Source organism: Syngnathus leptorhynchus, chromosome 11 (genome assembly GCF_054491065.1).
Source record: "Syngnathus leptorhynchus isolate UIUO chromosome 11, UIUO_Slep, whole genome shotgun sequence".
Lineage (NCBI taxonomy): Eukaryota > Metazoa > Chordata > Actinopteri > Syngnathiformes > Syngnathidae > Syngnathus > Syngnathus leptorhynchus.
Window position 1 is genome coordinate 1,581,505 of NC_141205.1, and position 17,072 is coordinate 1,598,576.

The following is a 17,072-nucleotide window of genomic DNA, read 5'->3' on the forward strand; positions in this document are numbered from 1 at the left end:
CTGCACATTATGACTCATCATGACAGGAATGTTTCAAATAGACCTAAATGGAATATATTCTGAAAATGGACTGATTCTGTTAAAATAGCTGGTTCTCTGAAGTACCTGCCCACAGATACAGTGGAAAAAAATGCCAAAATATTGGTTTAAATATTCTATAGTAAGTGGTTTGGATGATGAACAATATTGGTATTGTGTTCTCGCTGTGGTCTGGGAGCCTCATCAGGACCACGCGGGTGGTTTTCCTGACCTTCAGGCATAGAGACACAGCTAGCTTGTTGCTTCAGGTGGTTGATAGCAGAAAACCCCAAAATTTATTTGAGTTCTCCCCCACAGTTGAAGCGAGCGAAGGGTGAGTGCGCCAACAAAAAAGGAGAAAAATAAAAAATAAAAATTGTCAGGAAGCAAGAGATCTTTCTGCAGAACGTGCCGAGAAAAAAGAACCTTGAGAATTCCATAGAGATAAAAAAAAAAGAGAACAGGGTGAGCTGAAGCCCCAAGAAGTTTTAAGAGAGAGAAGTTTTGAAAGAGAGCGAGGGGAAGACAAAAAAGGTCATCCTTTTATCTCTAGAAAGGCAGAAGGGCGATGTGATCCCACAGCTCGATTTCAGGTGAGGCCAATTCTTTTGTCAACAAAGTTACATTTGAGTCCATTTTAGTGTTTTGTTAAAACCTTTTCAAAATTTTTGTGATGTCATGTTTGTGTTCAAGGTATCCAGGCTACCTCCTTTTTTCAGCCCAGGCTGCTTCTGTTCTTGCAAGGCATTTCTTCAAATAAGTCTTTTATTTTGGTTTCAACCCCAGTGCTCCAGTGGCATGGTCGCTCCACAGCATCAATGTAGAGGTTCCAAGGAGCTTGGTCACTCATTTGTTCTGTCCACGCTGCCTCTATCCTTACTGCTTCGGTGCATTTTTCCACATCTAGTTTTGAACTCCAGCTATCCACTAGACTGTAACACATTCCCTACACAGCGGGGGTTTTAGCCCTAGATCATGTTTGAAGCAATCAACGATTATATCTGCACAATCTGCTTCTGTTTTGCTGCAATTTAAAAAACAAGTCATTTTTATTTAGTTTAAAATCCAGCATATCATTAGATGTTGACACATTATTGTTGCTATTTGTTTAAGATATGCGCCACTTCTTCGTCTCCATAACGACTGCTGCTTCTTCTTTATCATACACGTACACATTTGACGAGCACATGCTCGGTTGTGTCTTTTTCACGCCGTCAGCTTGGTGGCGTTGCTCTTTCCGTGCTTGACAGTGTGCCAAAAGCGGGAACAAGGACACCTCCGACACTCTCTACTTCACGCGCCATTCAATTAGCATGTCGCAGAGACACAATAGTCCTTCTTCGTACACAGTCAAAAAAAGAGCCTCATCGCTGCTATCGTTACAATACGCATAACCTTAGACCAATTGAATTTCGTAGAGAGAAGCAGGGTACACCATGGACTGGTCACCAACCAATCGCAGGGCACGGATAAACAAACATTCACAATCTTCAATGACCCTTAGATGCATATAACATGGAATTAGTTAGTAAGCTTTTGATTTGACCGTAAGTTAAGTTTTAGAATCTTTATTTTTTTTGGGGGGGGGAGTCAACTTGGCAAGTTTGTAATTAAAGCAGCATTCACTGTTTTGTCAAACCGAGACGAGCTGTCACCAGTGGATCCAATTCACCATTTTGTCTGTTGGAGCATGAGTACCGTTTGTTTTCTCTCTCTCAAAGTGACAGCTTGGCAGCATAAGATGCGACGCTTGAGACGGACGGAAGACGGCTAGAAAAACCTTTCAAACTAAGATTGTCTTCAAAGACGACAGCTGTAGCCACTTTGGTGAGTCACGGTTCAGTCAGCTTCTTGAAAAAAGGATTATTATTATATTATTTTAGAAAACACCTTTGTGGTGTGCCCACTCTACAAAGGTTTCACAGTGAACGTTTTTCAGATAATTTTTAAGCAAATTCCCTTGTCGTAGTTCATCGAAGTACGAGCCCTGGAATTCGTCCCAAACTGTCTGAGTCGGACTAAAATGAGAAACTGAAATGAAAAAAATGTTCTGCTGGAGGTTTTGAAAATGTCTATTTGTAAGTTGACTTAAATTTTAACAATAATTGCGTATGTTATGTTCACAATAAACACCACCAAATTCCTGTGTCGATCCATTTTAGAGGTCGCTGACTCATTTTGTACCTTGAGTCTTTTTTTTTTTAAAGTGTTCCCAAATGGTCAGTGAACACAACACAAGAAAGCTGCGTGTAGTTTCAAACTGCCGACCTGTTCTTTGACCCACGGTGGTGGACATAATGACATAGTTTCATGTGTGAATGAGCTTGAGTCTGCAGGCATTCACTGCCACCATTTTTTGATGGCCAAGTCACAACCATATAAAAAATGTAAAAAAAATCACGCTGCCATTTTGACGCCCTTTCGTTTCTGGATACTTCACCTCAGTAGTATAAGAAGCCACACCAGGTCGGAAAACAAGCGAGTGTCACTGTCTATGTCTGGCATCTCTGCCAGAAGCGTTTGTCTACGGGAGCTAGACGTATGCGTAATGCTTGCTCGCATGCCTCACCGCAGACTGCCAAACTATCCCGAATTAGACGGTAGGAGGAGTGCGATGAGATGACTAATTTAGCAATTTGCACCTAGTCTGGTGGCCTTTTCACCAGTTGACACCACTGAAAGACGAGCACCTGCACGTTGCTATTGTTGCTATATTTGTACGTAAAACAAACACGGGCACGGAGTGTTTGTCTGGCCTTTGTCGAGCTCTGTGTCAAACTGACAATCACAGAAGGTCAGAGCCAACTGGCGGCAGTCTAAAGTGACTTGAGAACTTTGGCCGAATATTTAATTAATCAACCAAAAGGTAACAGACTGAGAAGAAGGTAATCTCGCATTATAGGGCTATAGGACACCCTCAGTGTGTGAAAAGCACTGGGCTGGCAGAAACCAATCTTTTTGGACTCTATTATCCTCTTTTATCTCTATTATGGACTCTATTATCCTATCAATTCATCGGGAAAAACAAATTGTAGTCGCGTGTACATTCCCGTGCTCGTGCAACCCATTGCTGCTTTGCATTATGACACAAAACTTTAATTTGGACGATTTAAATAATACAGACAATGGGTATTGATAATCAGTTCAAAAAATGGTTTATCAAAAACAAATTCAGACTGCACCACACGTATTAGGTCATAATTTCTTGAAATTTCTGTGGAACATGTTCAGGGGTTGAATTTTGGAGTGAGTTTAATTTGTGTACTTTGGTAGCAATAAGACAAAATCTATAGTAAGATCAATGAAGCACCCCTGAAAATGTCTTGAAACAATTTTTCACTTGACTACAATATGAAAGCTCGAGGGCTTGATTGCCACTTTATTATCCAGCTATTGGGAGCTACGCTATGTTTACTTTGGTAATATGTTGTTACGTCACATGTGGATAAAGACATTTCAATTACGCACAAATAAAACAAATTAAATCAACAAACTGGAGAAAACACACTTGGACATATGTGGGCAAAGACACCCTCCCACACACACACACACACACACACACACACACTGGCGTCTGGCGTGTGAAGAACAGCAACAGATGGTAGAAGGTCTTGGTTTGGATTGGCGATGGACATTTGTCAAGTTTGCAGCTAGAAAAACAAAAGTCGATGTTTGAGTCGCGTGCAGAATCACAAAGTAGGACTGTCATCTACAAGCATTTTTCGGTTAAGGCAATATCAGTGTTATTATATCTTAAATGATAATTAAAATCATTGATTGATGGCAAATCCTCATGAGGGCAGCAGTCCTTGCAGGGCACACCAACGTTTCGCACTCACATTCACAGCTACGTTCAAAGCTATTCAAATGACTTTTAAAATTTCATTTCTTTCAGTCTCGTATATGTATGTGAATGAAATTCCTCAAGGCCGTATGTATATGCGTCACATGTTCTTTCAGTTGTTTGCACAGAGTGTCTGTCCCATGGCCTGGGGTGTTGTCACAATGTATCTTTTTCACACAAATGGGTCACCAATGCGTGAATCAACACACTCATCTGCCAACAAAATAACACAAGCAGAATAATGAATCAATAATCATCACAATAATAATACGCTTAAATCCTTTTTGCCAACATCCTGAAAGGGAAAATGTACATCAAAGCTCAGTTTTTTTTTATTGTGTTACCTTTAAAGAGTCATTAATTGAATTCAAGGCGAATTAAATAATCTTGTCGTTGTTTACATTGAGAAATAATTTGACCTTAATCACGTAACGAGCTGTTGTAAGTGCAATTAAGAAGAGGAACGGCCCTTCCTTGCACAAGTCAAGTAAATCAGCACAATTAGCGTGAAAAAAATAAAAATCTTTCAATAGGCTGCAGCAACTAAAATGACAAATTAAAAATTTAAATAGCTGTTTTAACATTGAATATCATTACAGCCTCTTTCAATGATTTGTTTTTTCTTCTCTTAAAATGTCTTTGTAAAATTAAGATTTTATTTGTCACTTTAATATCTTGAAACTGTTTTTTTCCCTATAATATCACAATATGTTCTCTGAACAGTATTAATTTCTGGCTTTATATGCAGTCTGTGTATAAATGTATGCATACACATATTAATACATCACTCTGGCATAGTCCGCTGTACAATAAAAAAAAAAAATCCAATCCTTTAGAGGTTCCAAGAACTATCTCTACTATTAAATGTAACAACGACATGAGCTCCTTGTTGAATAATGACACACTTGAACTCCCACAATGCTGCTTCGCTCTGCGTTGGCGTGAGAAGACACTTTTGAGGCTGCGCTTGAGGTGTGGGATGAACTTTGATGCGCTTCATCTGCCCTCTTTTATTCCCTTTTCTTTGTTCCTGCAGAGTTGCGTCATTTAGCACTTCTTCTGCCTGAGTCTTCACGTGTGACCTGATCAACGCCAGAGGTGGTACAAACAAACAAAGCACGTTGGGGCACGCCACACTTGTGAGAAGTCGCACGTGATTAAATGAATCCTTGTTGGTCTCTTCACAGGCGTCCAAACGCAGTCACTTTTGTTGGAGTTAAAATCAGAATGGAAAAAAAGGAAGAAAGAAATCCAAATGATTGTCCTTTTTTTAAATGACCTTTGCTGACCTTTGGGCCTCGAGACGCGTTTGATAGGGAAATCAGAAAAATGTCACAACTCTCTTTGGTACACCTCAGAGGTTTTCAATGTGGACAAAACGGGCGAGCATGAACAAAAGCTACGCGGGTCAGCGTCATCACCGTCTCCATTGTGAACGTCGGCGGCGAGTGGAAAAAAAGAGTGGGATGTGGAACGCTTGTGTGCTCTTGCGTGCTAAATGCGTTTCTTCAACGCTTCTTCCTCTCAATTGCTCTTATTTCACTGAGGCCTCGGGGTGCCTTGTCTGCTATTTCAAGACGGCCAAGGAGTATTAGGGCCACAGATATGGAGGAAAAATAGCACAAGGACAGTGAACACTCGCAAATTTGCAGTTTGGCATTCATAGATGTGCAGTTTTTTTCTTTTGAGTCTGTTATTCACTGAAAATCTAAATTTTCTACCTAGGCAAAGCAATGAAAGTTTGACTTTATGGCCAGCCCTTGTGCAGAACTGTTTTGCACATTTGCCTGACTGTTTCATAGAAATGGGTCAAATTTAAATAATAACTCCTCACATATTGTGCCAAGTTTCTCTGCCGAGAGCAAGGATCCAGAGCCCCTTTGGAGCCATGGCCGCACAACTGAAAGCCAATCATCCAGAATCTCCTGCAAGGATCCAGAGCCCCTTTGGAGCCACGGCCGCACAACTGAAAGCCAATCATCCAGAATCTCCTGCATGGCTTCAGAAACCTGGACCATCATGGTAAGCAGAGCTTCATTGACTTTTGATGAATGCGCGGGACAGATTGAACAGATTAAAGTTTGCTAACTTCTCGTAAATTGGATCATTCGATGAAGCTGTCAAAGAGTGGCTGGGGGGGGATTTTTGGTGGATCTACACACAATGCTCTCCTGCACTACTGCAGGTAGAAGCCACTTTAAGAGCCAATGTTAAGGCTGCCACCCCAGTCATCATAAAAACAAAAGCCGGACTCACCGTTGACCCAGCGGGGTCATGCACTTGCTCAAATACCGGTCTGTGAACCTGCGGTGCCTGGCTGCTGACACTGCTGCGTTTAAGAGGCATACCGCAAAATTGTTGGCAGGGGAGCGCTTGCCCGGCACACGGTCCGTATCGGTGTGCTCTGGCACATTTGGTGTCTTGCCATTTTAAGCACACACGTTTAAGTCTCCACACTTCATGAGAGCTCATGTGGCAAATGGTGTCGCAATTTGATGAGTGAGCTCCTTGTCCGGCAGAGGGAAGCAACTTGAATATTTGCACGCGTCTATGTGTGTCCCAGGAATGTCATAACTTGTGACCTGACCTAAATGACTACATTGCACTCTCCATTAACGCTTTACTGCTTAATCCATACGGGTGACAAACCTGCTTTACATCATATTCCCACTGTTCTCGCTGTCTCTCCCTCTTGTTCTCTTTCTTGCATTCTCACTCTCCGTCTCCCTTCCGCTCCCTCTTTCTCTGTTTCTCCCATTCCTTCTGTCATACTTGCTCTCTAATTCTGTGTTGACCACTCAAATGAAGCCAGCCGTACTGCTTCCTGGAATTAAATAGGACGTATTTTGTAAAAAGGGACTTTTTAAGTGCCTGTGTACAAACCGCTGAGTGCCCGACCAACCCTCAAGTGTAAAATCAAACAACCAAGTGGCTCTTGCGTTGATATGTTTGTTTTATTTCTGAAAATGGCCTTTCTGCCACTGTTATGTCATAGTGGGGCTTAATGACATAGTGCTCCCATGTCAGCTTGATATGACTTGATGAGCCACAACCACTTTCAGATCTGAAACCATAACGTGCATAAGCCCTCACATTCACCACATGTATGACAGCCCTGCTATCACGTCAAAGTAAGGGTTAAGCAGAGCTGCAATGAATTTTGTTTAATGAGCAGATGAGCAGTAGGAGTATGAAAAATAGTAATAGTGACTGTGCATACATGAAATGTGAAATTATTATCAAGTTTTGTTTGGTTAATTCTAAAAAAAAATGTGTGTGAGAAGTCATTCTCCATTTTACAGATGATGATGTCGCAGTTGTCATCTTGTTAACACTGCAACTACCTCCACGCTGAATTTCTCTGCCCATGAGGGAGTTAGTCTGCCGCACAGTCTGATACACGATCATGTCATAGCCAAAAAGCAAGCATAGCAGCAGTGGATTTTGCTCAACTTGGTGTTTCTGATAAGTGGAAGGTACATAAACCCATGGAAATAACATAACATTCCTCTGACCCTGCATCCGAGCGCAGCGACGTAGACTCAAAATATGAAAACACACAAAGTAGACAGGAATGCTAATGTCCGCAATGAGTAAAAGGAGACGGTCGAGATCAGAGAAATAGCAAATAAATATGCAAGGCCGCCACTAACGCGCATTAATGAGGAGGGAATGAGTGCCGTGCTTTCACGAGTGAGTGAGCGAGTGGAATGGACTATGCTCATTACCTGTATGAACACGCAGCGAGTGTGATGTTCTGACGCTGAGAATGACGCACAAAAAAGAGAGGGGGGGGGGGCACAAAGCAGCAGGATGGAGTTATTGGAGAATTTATGATCACCTGCATGTACTGTTGAATACCCAGTGTTGCACTTGTTTTTTTTCTTCCACAATTAAAAGCAGCACTTAAGTGTCTTACTAACATGATAAATACACAAGATAAACAATTATATAACTTTTTAGAGCTAGATGGGCATGAAACAGAGCCCTCAGTCTAAGATTAGCATTGAAGTTAATTCAGTTAGTTAAGTTAATAAAGTAAATTTAAAATGAATAAAGTTAAATTGAGTTAATTAAAGGATATCTATCATCAAATGAAACTTGCCAGCGGTTTGGTACATGCTGAGCTTGTTGTGGTCATAAAAACTCTCCGGCTTGTGCGGCACCTCATGATCATTCAGCCAATTTTATTGAGCAATCAGCATACTTGCTATGATTTCCCTCAGCGAGAGTTTGGGGGGAAGGGATTAAAAAGTGATGATTGGTTTGACCAAGGTCTAAGTTGACTTTTGGGAAATGTGGGACTTTTTTTGCACGTTCAATGAGTGCAAACAAGCCACCAGTCCATGGCAGGATTGCCGATACTTGGATTTAGCATGTCCAGAGGTGACAAAAGTACTCGCACTCTATACCTAAGTAGAAATACAGAGATTGAAAAAAAGTAACATGGCTTTTACAGTCATCAAGTATTTGTACCACTAACTACCAATCATGTATGCATGTTTTTATTTCATGTATGCAGCATGCTACTCACATGCCTTATGAACCCGCACAATCAGAGAATAATTAAATCAGCAGCTTATTTGTCATAAAAGAAGGCTAAATCAAAAGAAAGCCCTCATAGAGTCAACTCCTGCCATATAAAGGCGACATTTTATCATTTTTCTTCATGAGAGTAACGCTAAAAGACAACAAAAACGATGGCACTTGCTGACACTTGCTTTTGAAGTCAAGAGAAAAAAACTTTTGTTTCAATTATCACAGTCATTACTTTGACATATCGTATTATTACAGGCAACAAAGAGGCCTATAAAAATTCAAACTAGGCTGCTCATGATTAATTGTGAGCTAGGGACGTAATGTATGCTAAAAAAAAGAAAAGAAATAGCTACATTCTACAAAAAATTGAACATTTGATCAGATATAAATATAATATTTATAAATATTTAAAAAAAACTTACAACTAGAGTAAATGCATTTTTAGCAAATTGCAGTGTCAACACACTGTATTAGGCAAGTTTAATATACTTCCAAAAGCATAAAACGATTGCATCCGTTCATTAGCCAGATGTGTGGCTACAATGTGAGGCTGTTACATAACCTGTCTCTCACCGCTGTACCATACCAAATGTTCACTGGTGAGACTCTGAATAAATATATTTCATTATACACCTCACGTCAGACAACTTGCTTGCTGACAATCATACAAAAATGCAAGTCCATTGTCCCTTTTCCAGAAGATAACTGTAACCGTTATTTTGACACTACCTCAGAATTCCTATGTCGCACAGACTGGAAATGTCCTTTGACCTTTCACAGAATCAAGAAATTCTACGCCAACTACAGCAAAGCTTCTTCTGGAACATGATGGAGTACTTTGAATGTTTCACAATAGCTAGTTTAATTTTTAGAACTGCTCATGTCACTTGCCGACATGACAAGTGCTCTATCTTTTCAGACAGAATCCTACTTAATGTATATGACAGCTTGCTTTTAAGGAACAAAAAGAAACTAACTGTCGGTAGAGCATTTTATAAGTGCATGTTTTTCTATAGCATGAGCACATCTAAGCAGGTGGCAATGAAAGCCAGTAGTAACATATTAGGCGCTTGGCTACTGTGACAGGCAATACCTCTCACTGATTAGCAACCAACTCCTTTTGGGTAAAGTCAGTGATAAGATTTACCAAGATATCCCACAGTCACTTTGGCCTTCAAAAGTTATGAATGTGTCCACTGCGTTGCAGCACATAGCCAGTTAGTGTTTCTCTTGTTTTCTCCCTCTGTTTTCTTTGTATCAAGAGCAAACATAAATAAAAGAATCAATCCAAGGGGCTGCTAGAATGCACAAGTACAAACATTGCAGGACAAGTGTGCCAAGAATGGACACTGGGAGGAGTCAAAAGAGAAACAATATGAGCGAGATCAACACCAGAATTGTCAAATCTAAGAAAGTTCCAAGTGTATTTGGAAAATTAATAAATACGTGTTTGCTTTCTCCCGAAGCTAAATCATCGTCAGAACTTTAGAGGCACTGTGTGTCTTTGTTCAATGGAATCTGAAACCAAATTCTGTGTTGATAAAGTTGCTTCAAACTGGTTGTTCTCAGAGGGAAGTGGCCACGAAGCTTTGAAAGTGTCATCAGCGAGTTGAAACAGAGACTGGAAGACTCACAGAAAGACACCACTGTAATTAGATCAAACACCTGTTTTGAATTTTGGAGTTTAGTTTCTTGTTAGAGAACAGCAAGTTGTGGAAAACATCCTGAAACATGAAGGAGTTGTGCATTCGAAATGTAGAGAAGGCCAAATTCAGCTCACCTGTTGGCCTGTTGTTGTTTTTTTTATATGGGATTCAGATCACGATCAAAAATGAATTTATCTGTAGTTCATATCAAAGCTACCCACATCAACCAAAGTCATTCAACTTCATTTACGGCCTTATGAGTCATTTCCGGCCATACCAACATAGAAACGCTGCCAAAAACACAAGCAGGTGTACTGGCATCCGTCCTTACCTTGAAGAGCCTCAGAATATTTGCCACCATGATGGAGACGGAGCTGGACGACGCGCCGATGACGCCCACCACCCTCTCTGGTTTGGTGATGATGGGCGCCCCGCCACCCAGACACTTGACATCCGCCCCGTCCTTCTCGATTAGTGCCTGCACGAAGGTGAGCGATTGCTCTAAGGCGTGCGTGTCCCTGGAGCAGGTGTCCAGGATCCGGGCGCCCAACGTAATGTTTGGCAGCAGGTTGTTATCGTTGTTAATGCGGTCCAAGGCAAAGAGCATGGCTTCCAGCCGATGAATCCCCTTCTCCTTCTTCAGCTCCCCGCATGGCTTGCCCTCGTGACCCCTTGCATGGACTGGAAAGAGCCCACCTAAGGAGATATCCCCGTCAATGCGGATGGAGTTCAAGTGGGTGTGACCGGGTCCTTTGGGTTTAGCGGCCTGCGCCGCCTTGAATGAGCTGTCGAGGAGCAGCAGGAGTAAAACGACGCCGTGTCGCTGGCAGCCGCTCCAGTCCGGTCTGCAAGGCGGTGGGTGAAACATGACCGCAGTTCGTACGAGCAAACTGCCGCAATCAAGAAAATGGAAGCCAGGTAGTCGCTCGCGCTGGCCAGAGGGTTAATTGCTCTCCAAGCAGCTGGCACAAGAAAGGCTTCCTCTCATGTCTTCTCTCACGCAGTCACTTAATGTCCAATATGAGTCTGGCTCTTTTGCAGAGCTGTAATCCTGCTCTCTTCCAGTCCACTCCACTCCCTCGCTCATTCGTCCAAATGGACTCGTCTATGGAGATCCTGCTCTGGACATTGGGAAGAACAAACGGTGGAAAATAACCTCCTTCAACTCCCTCGTCTACTCTCTGGAATCTCTACGGCGTCTGCTGCAATAGCCAGTTTTAATCTTCACTGACCCCTGAGCAGGGATTGGTTGTGTAGCAAAACCCGTGGGCCTGCTTGGGTCCACACTGAATTCCTACAAGATGAAAAGAAAGAAAGAAGTGGTGAGGTCAGGCAGGGAAAAGAAAACAAAGCAAAGAGATTTGTGTTGGCTTTTTTTTTTTTCCCCCCAGATGTAACCTTGTATCTGTGGTATTACGGGCAATGGCACCTTTTGAATTCAGACCGAGCTGTCACGCTCTCGCTCAAGGTTTCTGGCCACATCTCATGTGCTTGCTTTTCACGTCAGCCTTGTCAAAAGTGCTCACTCCAAAAACATTCTCGTTTTCTGTGCTCAATATGTCATACCATAACACTCGCATTTTATGGACAGTCCGAAGACTGGCAGATGTATTTCATTAGATTTTTGGGTGGGATGGGTCCTGCCGTGAATCCCCCCCCCAAAAAAAATGTAACATAGAGCAGCAGTCCCTAGTAGCGCCAAGCGATACTATAAGTGACTGCCGCTCAATGTTGCATGCATCTACTACATAGGAAATCATTAAAGCTGTAAAAATGGCTCGAACGTTGGCGTAATCTCTCATCGTGCCAAATGGACCATTTTAACATTACCTTGGTGTGTCTGCGCACTACGGCTGGCATAATCAATTACTGCATTTATAATGGAAGTCACCCGTAGGTCTCAGAAGCATGTAGAGCGTGTGCGAGGAGGCCTCGCGGGGAAAAGCAAATAGTCGGAAATGGAAATGGCGCTATTAGCAATGAAAAGGGACTTTAATATTGAAAGGGAATTGTCCGATTTAATAGACTTGCTGCATTAAGACTCTTGGTTCTGAGTAATCATGAACACAGCAGCGTGTTAATAAAGCGTTGTTGTCTGTGAGAAGCCTGTGGGCAGCTTTTCTGAAGTGATACGTGACCCCTGGTTTGGCGTCTGTTCTTTATGCTTTTGAATATCCACACAAACATGATAGGGTTTATTGGAGAAGACAATACAATTCATGTTACTTTAGTAGTCAGATGCAATGAACCTGTTCACCGGTCAGTCAAGACCCACTGGCTGAGGGTGAAAATGTGTGAAATACACAAAGTCTCAACTTTTTTTAGAAATAGTTATACCCTTCCCCATATGCATTGAACACAAACATAAAAAAAAAAGATGCTTCTTTTATCTACAGAATGTCTACAGTATGTTGGACATTGAACACTGGGAAAATCTTAGTATCTTTTGTGTTATTTGTCGTCATTATTTTGTATTTTGTTTCTCTTTTAAATTGTGTTTTACTACTCTGGGTCATGAATCCTTAGTAGAGTAAGCGTAGAGTAGTATGAGCCTTCAAGAAGCACGCCCTGGTAAGGTAGCTTGTGACGTCAGCCAGTCTCTGTGTAAGAGTTTGGGCGTGAGCTGTGACCTACAGCAGCTCTTATGCAAGTTTGCTCTTTAGGTGTTAGTGCAATTAGAAAGAGCTGTTTTGTGCCCATGATAAAACATTGGGATATTTCTACATTACTTAATGAAAGCATGAGTGAACTTCGGGGGAAATACATGTATGTGGCTGTATAAAAAATTGAAGCAAAAGAAACCAAATACAAAACAAGACAAAATCGAAAAAAAAAAAAGGCATTGTCAGTGAGATGTATCAGAAGCATAGCCTCATCTTTGTACAATTTTAAGAACACGTCAAACACACACGCATTTGCTCGCGTCATTGAATGCAGACACTCAAGTATTCAAACGGGAGCTGTGTTGTAAGCACTTATCAGCTAAAGCCATAATGGGCTCTGAAGGAAGCAATCTCCCTGCACAAAGTCAATGCTCGGGCCCTTGTTTTGCTGCGGCGAACGGGTTAAAGGCTTGGATCAGCAAACGGCTGAGATTCATTGAGAGCACATGGGAAGTGACAAGGTCCTGTGGATACACCCGGCTATCTCGCCGCCGAGTGCGGACAAGTCATTTTTCACAGGTGATTCACTCCATGTGCCCTTTCACTGCCGCCGGCCGTGTAGACAAGTGGATGAAGAAGAAGACTTTTGGATGGGAGGTGAAACGTCCATTTTTACAAACACACACGTACAGTCGATGGAGACAAATTTGCTCATTTTTCCTCTCTGTGTCAAATTTGGCAAAGCGCCCAGATTTTTTGAAAAAAAAAAAAAAAAAAAAAAAAGAAAATTCAAAATAACTAAATAATGACAAACAAAAAAACTAAACCTGACATTTTTCACAAATTTTTCTTTTTTTCTTTTTTATGGTTGTCTAAATGTACCTTCTGGCATGCTAGCATCTCTACCTATCGACTGCGTGAGGTCTTGCAGCCAAGAAAGTGTCCACAAAGTAACTCTTCTGCAACGTTGCAAATTTCCCACATCAACATGTTCATAGCCCTAAAAGATTTAATACCTGGGAAGATCACGCCTCAGGCTTTTATTGTTGTTGTCGATTCGGTTGCGACTTAGCCAGGGCGTATTTTAATTCTGCGTAAAATAAATAAATCTGAATAAATCACAGCAGCGACCACCACCCGTCTGAGCCATTTTAATCAAAGCTCCTCACAGAAAGTTGTGTTGGCCGTGACACGCATGAATTAGTACACTGGGATCCCTCTAGTAAAAGAATAATACATTTCAAAGATCATTTCAAATGTACGCAGTGTTGTAGGAGTTTCAAAAGATGAATTTGAATCCATCAATCAAAACTTTATTCAAAATTGGAGCTCAAATTGCTTGACAAGTTAAAATCATTCTCCCCATGCACTCCATCATGTCCCTTATCATCAGCGCCTTTGTTGCGTCTGTCTATAAGCCTTGTAAGAATGTGCTTTAGATGCATGGCGAGTGCTTACCGGTTTGAAAGTGTTAGTGATAGATAGCTTCCCTGAAGAGAACAGCTTTCATTTTGGTGCGCAAAGCTAGGTTTTTTCGAAAGAAAATTTAAAAGCTCGAGGCAAATAATCACGTGTCATTGCAGAAACTTACGAACTGACAACTTTACTGTGGAACAAAAAAAAAACTGACAACTTGTGGTAATACATCTAAAATATCCTCCACTCTGATATTTTCTCACAAAGTCATCTTTTTTTTTTTTTTAAGGCGCAGAGCGTGGGGCACTGATAGGGTTTGCGCCTCGCCCACACACCTGTCACAGAGTGGCGTCATTTGCTTTTTGATATAGAAGCGATGTGGCGGCGCTGAGAGTCGACGCTTCAAGGAGGTCTGGAGAACATTTGTGCTCCAGCAGGAGATAAACGACTGACTGGCAGGGGGAAGATAAGACCAACACATGAAACCTTCAAGGTCAGTATTCAATGTCTCGAGTGGGAAATCCTCCAAGAGAGTCCAGTATCATTTTCTCAACTGGATTTTTTGGGCCTTTTTGTCAATAGGTTTTAGGGGTTTCAAAGTATGATTGGGTAGGATTTCAAAGACCGGTTAGTGCTTCAAAGGTTTTGTTTTTTAAAGGTTAGCTTGACACTTTGTGACAAAGAATGGAGTTGGTTTCAAGATAACGTTTCAAATGATGCTTTCCATTCACAATTAGGGTTTCAAAGAAGGGTCAAAATGATTTTGCCTCGAACACAATCCCCTGTGAATGCAGAGGTAGTCTGCTGTCTTTTGTACAATTCAATTGTACAAATATTCATTTTGGAATTTGCATTTAACAACTTGTTGACAGACAAGAGGCCTTTCTGCAAGGCATCTTAACGAGGGTTGTTTTGCATCCTAAAATAATGACATACCATTCATGGCGGCATGTCGTGCCTCGTTGGGTTTTTACACACCATCTCGGGCAATTCAAGGTATAGTTAAGGTTTCAAGCTAGGGTGTCAAAGCAGGATTAGGGTTTCACTATGGTTAAGGTTTCAAAGTAGGGTTAGGATTTCAAAACTGGTTTAGGGATTGAAAGTCGATTGTCAAACTCGGATTAGTGTTTCAAGCAAAGGCCGGGGTCTGGAACTAGGGTTATGGTTTCAAACCCCCATATAGGCCTCTGTGGTTTTCAGCCTATGAATATGAATCATATTTAGATCACATGGCATCGGCTCCCCAGCCTGTGAGACGTGAGCATCTGTCATAGGGAAACTTTTGTCGTGTTTTTTTTTTTTTTGGGCCCGAGTTGGACTCCTGCGACAGATGGGCAGGAGGGCCCGTCTAATTGACACTCGAGTATGTTGACGCTGCGCGGCAGATCAATAGGCGGGCGGAGGACGGCTGCCTGAGGAAAATGAATGGGGAGTGCACTTGCGCACATGAATGATGAGAAGGTGGCTGTGGGTGGTCGAGTGGAGGGGGGAGTGAGGCTGCCACCATGTTTGGACAGTTTGGGTGGGTCACATTTGAAATATGTACACAGACTGCACCAATGACCACAACAATGCAATTTGTCAATGATTTTCACACAGTCAGACAAAAAGTCTCAAACCAGGGTTAGTTAGGGTTTCAAAATTAAGGTTCCAAACCTGAGGTGGGGTTGCAAATTAACATTTCAAACTATTGCTTTATTTATTTATTTTTTTGAAGGATTAGTGTTTTAAACAAGCAATAAAGTTTCAAAATAGGGATTTCAGGTTCTATCTAGGTTTCAAGTCCGGGTTTCAAGACAGGGTTAGTTTGACTAATTAGGTCAGGGTTGGGGTTTCAAGCTTTCGGTTGAGATTCCAAGCTTGAAATTAGGGTGCCACATAGCAGACAAAAAAATGATATTCCCTGAGTCCACATTTGCTTCTGTCATATTTGCATAATTTAGATGAAGCTCGCCCACGACCAGTAGGCCTGCATAAAGTCATCATGACAGCCTCCATTGCCAGCTGTTCCCCACGCCGTCTTCTCCTTCTGTGTGATGTAGAAAGACAACAAACAGTCAACTTGGGGCCTTAAGATGCGCCGAAAAATTTCTTAAGGCCGTTCCGCCTCTGCCAAGCCTTGCAGCAGCTAATGCCGCACGCCCGCCTGCTTGCGTACATGCATTCGGCCATTTCCAGTACGCAGCGGTGACAACACGCCACAGCTGTCACAGCAAACACGGTTAGCGGGGAGGAAGCATACAGACACATCCACACACACTTTCATCACATGAAGATAAAAACTGCTTCCTACATCATATTAGATCAAATGCTGAATTTACTCGACTACTGCACCAACGAGAATGTCTCAGATTATATTGGAAGGATGTTTGAAGCAATGTTTGGGATTTAAAATGAGGGTTTCAAACAACGTTTCGAGCTTCAAATGATGGATTATCGCAAAGGTTTGGGCTGCAAATTGTTTCATTCCAGGATTGTGGTTTAAAAGTGTCAGTGTTGCAAATTAAGGTTTCAAGATGCGTGAGAGCCTCAGAAAAGAGGTAGGGTTTCAAATTTGGGTTTCAAGAGCTGCTTATAAATCATAATTAGGCTTTCAAAAGTAGGGCTTTTCTTCGGGGGCGGCCATTTTGCTTTGTACTGACACATGCTGGTGACTGAAAATGACATCACAGTGCCTAAGGGCGCAGATCGTGAGCGTCACCTGACCAAACCCAGAAAGCAAGTGAGCCGTGAAGTCGTTACATGAGCCCTTAGGCACTGATGTTGTTTTCAGGCGACAGCATGTATCACTACGAGCCAAAATGGCCGCCCCCCCGAGATAGACAAAAAAGAGGGGGATTTTTCTGCATAATTTATGTTCCACATAATATTTTTCAGAATACTGTAGCATGGGCACAATGGGTGAACATAAAACAAGGAGTAGTACATTTTTGACATGATTTCTTCTTAAAGCATGTCTGGGTATTTGTTTGTTTGTTTTTGTTTATTGTTGTTTTTACATGGTTT

The 17,072-nt window shown here is 41.9% G+C and overlaps 1 protein-coding gene and 1 long non-coding RNA gene across 5 annotated transcripts in view; one reads left to right on the forward strand and one right to left on the reverse strand.

The window, feature by feature from the left end:
- The window catches only part of LOC147048740 (uncharacterized), a 149,200-nt gene that overhangs the window by 116,760 nt on the left and 15,368 nt on the right, over positions 1–17,072 (forward strand). For 2 of the 3 annotated variants that reach the window (XR_015067577.1, XR_015067575.1), the window contains 3 exons: positions 1,740–1,845; positions 4,899–5,884; positions 14,438–14,559. This is a non-coding gene — a long non-coding RNA (uncharacterized LOC147048740). The remainder of the gene's footprint in view (positions 1–1,739; positions 1,846–4,898; positions 5,885–14,437; positions 14,560–17,072) is intronic. The other variant, XR_015067576.1, reaches the window with a different exon arrangement.
- LOC147048744 (metabotropic glutamate receptor 4-like) overlaps positions 1–17,072 on the reverse strand; it is an 89,561-nt gene that overhangs the window by 61,050 nt on the left and 11,439 nt on the right. For both annotated transcript variants that reach the window (XM_085924104.1, XM_085924103.1), the window contains exon 2: positions 10,379–11,341. In XM_085924104.1, the coding sequence (XP_085780230.1) occupies positions 10,379–10,915 (537 nt within the window). In that variant the 5' untranslated portion in view covers positions 10,916–11,341. The remainder of the gene's footprint in view (positions 1–10,378; positions 11,342–17,072) is intronic.